Below are 6,413 nucleotides of genomic sequence, written 5' to 3'. Positions count from 1 at the left end.
AAAAAAAAAAAAAAAAAAGTGGAAGCTGAACATTGGGTACACACAGACACAAAGACGGGAATAATAAATACTGGAGATTCTGAAAGGGAGGAGGTGGGAGGACAGGGATTGAAAAACTACCTATCAGGTGCTATGTTCACCACTTGGGTGACAGAATCATTAGCAGCCCAAACCTCAGCATCATGCAATACACCCATGTGGCAGCCCTACCTGTGTACTCTCGAATCTAAAACCTTCCTAAAAGCTATGAATTTTCCCGTAAGCACTGCTTTAGCTGCATCCTGCAAACCTTCATATGTTGAATTTTATTTTTATTCAATTCAACCTAATTTCTAAGCTCTCTTTTGATTTATTCATGGATTATTTAGAAATACTTGGAGATTTAGAAATACTTGGGAGATTTTTTTCCAGACATCTTGCTTTTTTGTTTGGTTTTAGTTTTTTTCATATTTAATGTATCCAGCTGACCAGATATTTTATTAATTTCTTATTTAATTATCATGTGGCCAGGCATGGTGGCTCACGCCTGTAATCTCAGCACTTTGGGAGGTGGAGGCGGGTGGATCACAAGGTCAGGAGTTCAAGACCAGCCTGGCCAATATGGTAAAACCCTTATTCTACTAAAAATACAAAAATTAGCTGTGCGTGGTTGTGCGCACTTGTAATCCCAACTACTTGGGAGGCTGAGGCAGGAGAATTGCTTGAACCCAGCAGGTGGAGCTTGTAGTGAGCTGAGGTTGTGCCACTGCACTCTAGCCTGGGAGACATGGCGAAACTCTGTCTCAAAAAAAAAAAATTATCTTGCAGTTAGAGAACATATTCTTGTTTTTTTTTTTTTTTTTTTTTTTGAGACAGTCTTGCTCTTTTGCCCAGGCTGGAGTACAGTAGTGCCATCTCAGCTCACTGCAACCTCTGTCTCACGGGTTCAAGCAATTCTCCTGCCTCTGCCTCCTAAGTAGCTGGGATTACAGGCCTGTGTACCAAGCCCAGCTAATTTTTTGTATTTTTAGTAGAGAGGGGGGTTTCACCATGTTGGCCAGGCTGTCTCAAACTCCTGACCTCAGGTGATCCACCCACTTCAGCCTCCCAAAGTGCTGGGATTACAGGCATGAACCACTATGCCCAGCCAGAACATATTCTTTTTAATACAACATTGATCTTTTTAATGTATTAAACTTGTTTTAGAGTCAAAGTGTTCTTTCTTGTTGAATGTTTTATATGCACACAAATTAAATGTATATTTAGCTGCTATTGGGTGTAGTGTTTTATAAGTATCCACTAGCTAAAAATAAAGAACTGAAAACCCAGCCCCTGTGGCCACATACCAGTCCGGTGGATGGACAGCTATGCACACCCTGTGGCCTGTACCATTCGTTCGCATCCTGCCCATTTGTCTCAAGAGAAAGAGCTAACAGCTTTGAAGTCAGGCAGATCTGGTCCTGGCATCGTTGTTCCTGGGCTCTGTGGCCTGAAACCAGTCACTTAACCCTCCAAGCCTCAGCACCCGAATCTGTGACATAACAACTTACCGGTGATAGCCATGGGCTACATCTGCTCGTGATGGACTGAGGAAACAGAGGAGGGGGTGGGTACTGACCCACCCTGGGCCGGGTACACAGTGTGTCTTGGCTCTCTGGCTGCTGACACCTCTCTAGAAAAGGAAGGCATAACCCCTCTTGCCATCTGTTCCCTTCCAGGGTGAGCTTGGATTGCCTGGTGCCCCAGGAATCGATGGAGAGAAGGTCTCTGGGCCTTTCATTTCCTTGGTGATGCCAGTGCCTGGTATTGGGCTGTGTGTGTGTGTGTGTGTATGTGTACAGAGTTAAAGACCATGTGTGAGAGAGGCAAAAATCATGGATTCTGGCGCCAGGCTGCCGGTGTGCAAACCCTGGTCTGCCCTCAGGCCCCAGGCAAGTTGTCTGCTCTGGGGCAGGGCTGAGTAACTCTGTATGGAGAACACTCAGCACAGTGCCTGGCACGTGGTGAAAAGCCATAAAAGCTAAGAGCATCACTGGCATCATAGGTATTGCCCCAATTCTAGTGTGTGTGTGTGTGTCTGTGTGTGATATCCTATACAGACGTAAGCATATTCATGGGGTCACTGGCTATTTGAGGGTGAGTCTTTCCCACTGGGTCCGCAGTGTGTGTCTCATCCTGGACGTTATGTGATTGGTTGAATGGAGGGATTCAGTGGCTGGAAGAGTTTGTGGGGTGGGGAGTCCCACCACTAGCTTCTGAGGTGTGAGCACAGAGTGATGTGGCCCCATGAGTGCCCCCAGTGGGGCAGCTCCAGGCTCACATGCTTCACCCGTCTGCCCCTGGTGCCTGCCCTGAGGTGCCCGCACCCAGATGCAGTAAGCCAGGAGCGGCATTGCCCCCATCCCCACCCACTGCACTCAGCTAAGGCTCCCAGCCACTGTGGCTGGAGGTGAGGCCCCACAAAGAGAAAGTGGGGACCTGCCATGAACTAAGCTCTGGGGACCTGCTGGGGTGGGGAAAGGGAGAGGACCTCCTAAGCCCCACTAATCCCTTGTTCTTGTGGCTTTCAGGGTCCCAAAGGACAGAAAGGAGACCCAGGAGAGCCTGGGCCAGCTGGACTCAAAGGGGAAGCAGGCGAGATGGGCTTGTCCGGCCTCCCGGTATGTGACTGGGCTGGGCCACACTGCGCCTCCTGTGTGGAAGCCCCGTGCTATGCGGAGGCCAGGGCGTGCCTCTGACGGCCCCTGCAGTCTCAGTGCCCAGCCGGCCGGGGACACTCTAGGCTCTGGGCCAGCACTGCCCTCTTCTCTCCCGGCCTCCACTCCTCATCTGGAAGAGGCCTTCCGCCTGCCTCAGAGGGCAGCTAAAATCAGGAGGTGTGGCCATGGAAGCGCATTGGCCAGATGGTTATGCCACATGCTCTGACCTAAGCTGCCCAAGTCTGCATCCAGCTCCAGGCAAGCAACCTAACCTCCTGGGGCCTTGGTGTCCTCACCTCCAAAGTGGGGTGATCATCCCCCTCCCTCAAGGGCATGCGTGGCTAGGCTGACAGTGGTGGCTGGCACACAGCAAATACCCACTGTTGTCATCCTCATCATTTTTGTTGTTGCTTTTGTGGCCCGATTGGAAGAGCCACCAGGTGGTACGCCACCACTGGGACATCCACTGTCCATCCCTGATGATCACTGAGCTAGAGGGGGCACTGGGGTTTGATCCCGGGGTCTTTGCTTCAGAGCCCCTGGTTGTTCCCTGCACCCCAAGAAAACAATCTGTGCAGCTGCTCATGTGCTCTCTGAAGCCCACGCTGCTGACCACCCAGGGCGTGGTCCATGCATCCAGAGAAAACTTCAGTTGCAACAGCTAACTGAGGACTGCTCCCAGAAGCCACATGGGGGAAGGAAGGGAGGTCGCTAAGCACCGTGGGTGGTGATGTAGGTGCTGGACACAAAGGACTCACAGGCCATGCCGTCCTGCAGGGCGCTGATGGCCTCAAGGGGGAGAAGGGAGAGTCAGCATCTGACAGCCTACAGGAGAGCCTGGTAAGGGGGTGTGGGGGGTCAGGGCTTCCCCCAACACCCAGTCCAGGCTGGGTGGGGACCCTGAGCCTTGGGACAAAAAGGCCACCTGGCCTGAGCAAACCCAGGGCAGTAGGGGAGGGAGAGTACGGGGAGCGAGGCCCCTCTGAGAAGCCACAGGCCAGCTGCCACCCACTCACCAGACTCTGCCCTCTGGGGGCAGGAAGGAGACTCTCGATCCAGCAATGTGCTTGGGTGCGGGTGGGTGAGGGTGACAGGCGGTGGGTGACTAACCTGTCTCTCACCCTCCCTAGGCTCAGCTCATAGTGGAGCCAGGGCCCCCTGGCCCCCCTGGCCCCCCAGGCCCAATGGTAAGGACGGTTTGCTTTGGTTTGGTTTGAAGCAGCCAGGAAACCAAGAGGCGGGATGGGGGCTAGTCCCAGAGCCGTGACCCAGGAGACAGCGGGCTTCTCCATTCAGGGAGGGGCATATGGGCAGAGGGCAGAGCCCAGGACAGGGCCCCAGGGGCCAGTGAGTGGCCGCTGCAAGAGGGTCCGGAGCCAGCCTTCTCATCTGCTTCCTCCTGCAGGGCCTCCAGGGAATCCAGGGTCCCAAGGTGAGTGGGCATAGCCCCCTCTACTGGCCTCAGACTCACCGCCTGGGCAGTTTCTAACAGCCTTGCCAATGGGCAAAGCAAAGGGCCTGACGCTCTGCCCTGGCCCATCCCTGAGTCTTCCCAGCACCTGAACATCCCAACTCCCCAGGGCATAACCTCCCTGATGTCATCGGGGCCAATGCCCCCTCTCCACACTTGGGGCTCTCTTCTCCACCTTCTCCCTCTGCCCAGAACCCCAGTCTGTACCTCTCTCCTCCTCGGGTCCACCACCCACTGTTTCTACTGCTTGTCCCCTTCTCCGTTCTCTGTGCCTCTCAGTTCCATGCACTGTCCCCACCTCTCCCCATCCCAGCCCGCCCCACACACATCTGTCTCTCCGCTGCCACAGCCTGAGCACAAAGTCTTGGGCTTGGTGTATATTACATAATGGAGTGTTGCCTGCTCTTACATTAAATCCTCGAGTGTGGGCTGCCCGCATGCCCTGCTCCAGGGAGGCAGACACAGACGGGGAGGCCATCTGGCCTCACTCCTTGTCACACCACCCTCCTGGCACGAGCACATCTCTGCTTCCCCAGCTCAGAGGCCAGATGTGGGATTGAGAGTCATGGAACCCCAGGCCTGAGCCCGCAGCCCCACCAGATGCACTGCTTCTGGTTCTGTTTTCTCTTAAGGCCACCACAGTTCATGTTTCAAAGAGGCAGCTGCTATCAGGGACAGGGTCCAAGGCTTGCCGCAGAAGCCTGATGGGGACCCAGCTCTGCTGCCTCCCACTGTGTGGCTGGGCCCGTCCCCGCCCCTGTCTGCACCTGCTTTCCTCATCTTTGAAATGGGTGTGACCGTAATCACCTTCCATGGGGTTGAGGGAGCCTGTTCGGGAAAAGGCGCAATGTGCATGGCCAGACCTCCTCCTGATCACCCTCACCAGGGAGTAAGCTGGGGTCAGGTCTGGTGGAGCCTGGATCTGTTCCTCTGTCCACATCCCAGCTCCCTTGCAGTCTCCAAGCTTGCCTGTCCTACTCTCTGTCTAACCCCTTCCCCTTGACTGATTTCCCTCCTTTGCCTCCAGGGCTTGGATGGAGCAAAGGGAGAGAAAGGCGCGTCTGGTGAGAGAGGCCCCAGCGGCCTGCCTGTGAGTCTCACAAGCCTTGTTTGTCCCACAGGTGTTAATTCCTGTAACTAGCATGCCTCTTGACTCACTCCTTTTCTATCCAGGGGCCAATTGGCCCACCGGGCCTTATTGGGCTGCCAGGAACCAAAGGAGAGAAGGTAACCGCTTCATTCAGAACCCCCTCACCAACTATGGCCACATGGTCACGGTGGCACTCAACCCGGGGACCCCAACCCTGTACCTCACTGGGTCCCTGCACTTCACAGGGCCAGAGTTCAGGCTCTGTGGATGCCAGGTCTGTCGTGGCTCCATCTATGCCTGCGTGGTTGGTGGGTCTCCTTGCCTCCATGTCTGTGGCCAACACATTGGGCTGGACTTCCCAGCAGCGGCGTTCCCAGCCCCCCTCCCCAACCCCTCTCACCCACTCTGTGTCTCTCCTCAGGGCAGACCCGGGGAGCCAGGACTAGATGTAAGTGTCTCATCATCACTTTGAGTAATCGGGTGCCTCTTGTGTGTATCTTCTGCCCTCATGCAGTAACCTGATCTGGCTACTCAAGTGTGACCCCCTTCCCCAGGGCTGGGACTGCAACTGACTGGTTCCCCCTGTGTCCCCATTGCCAAGTCCAGTGCACAGCCCAGAGCAGGTCCTTTGTGGATAGATGAATGGATGGATAAAGGATGGATACATTGGTTAGATGGATGATGGATGGACAATGGAGGATGAATCGATGGATTGATAAATGCATAATGGCTGCAGGATTGATGGATGGATGGATGGATGGATGGATGGATAAATGGATGGATAAATGGATAGATGGGTGGATGGATGGATGATGGATGAGTGGATGATGGGTGGGTGGATGATGAATGGATGATGGATGGTTAGGTGGATGGATGATGGATGGATAATGGAAGAATGATGGATGCAGGGATGGAGGATTGAATGGACTCATCCATCCATTCATCTATCTATCCATTATGGATGGATGGATAATGGATGAATGATGGATGGATGGATGGATGGATGGATGGATGGATGGATGGATGGATGGATGGATGGAGGGGATGATAGATGATGAGTGGATGGATGGATAGATGGATGGATGGATGGATGGATGGATGGATAATGGATGAATGATGGATGGATAGAGGGGATGACAGATGATGAGTGGATGGATGGATAGATGGATGGATG

At 53.8% G+C, this 6,413-nt stretch overlaps 1 protein-coding gene across 1 annotated transcript in view; it reads left to right on the top strand.

Annotated features, from left to right (window-relative positions):
- Positions 1-6,413, top strand: part of COL23A1 (collagen, type XXIII, alpha 1) — an 81,529-nt gene that overhangs the window by 67,947 nt on the left and 7,169 nt on the right. Inside the window, exons 17-24 of the mRNA XM_011952924.1 lie at positions 1,698-1,742; positions 2,550-2,639; positions 3,456-3,518; positions 3,809-3,865; positions 4,084-4,110; positions 5,177-5,239; positions 5,323-5,376; positions 5,661-5,687. Coding sequence (XP_011808314.1) covers positions 1,698-1,742; positions 2,550-2,639; positions 3,456-3,518; positions 3,809-3,865; positions 4,084-4,110; positions 5,177-5,239; positions 5,323-5,376; positions 5,661-5,687 — 426 coding nt within the window. The remainder of the gene's footprint in view (positions 1-1,697; positions 1,743-2,549; positions 2,640-3,455; positions 3,519-3,808; positions 3,866-4,083; positions 4,111-5,176; positions 5,240-5,322; positions 5,377-5,660; positions 5,688-6,413) is intronic.

This window comes from Colobus angolensis, unplaced genomic scaffold (assembly GCF_000951035.1).
Source record: "Colobus angolensis palliatus isolate OR3802 unplaced genomic scaffold, Cang.pa_1.0 Scaffold350, whole genome shotgun sequence".
Lineage (NCBI taxonomy): Eukaryota > Metazoa > Chordata > Mammalia > Primates > Cercopithecidae > Colobus > Colobus angolensis.
This window is presented reverse-complemented; position numbering and strand designations above follow the sequence as displayed.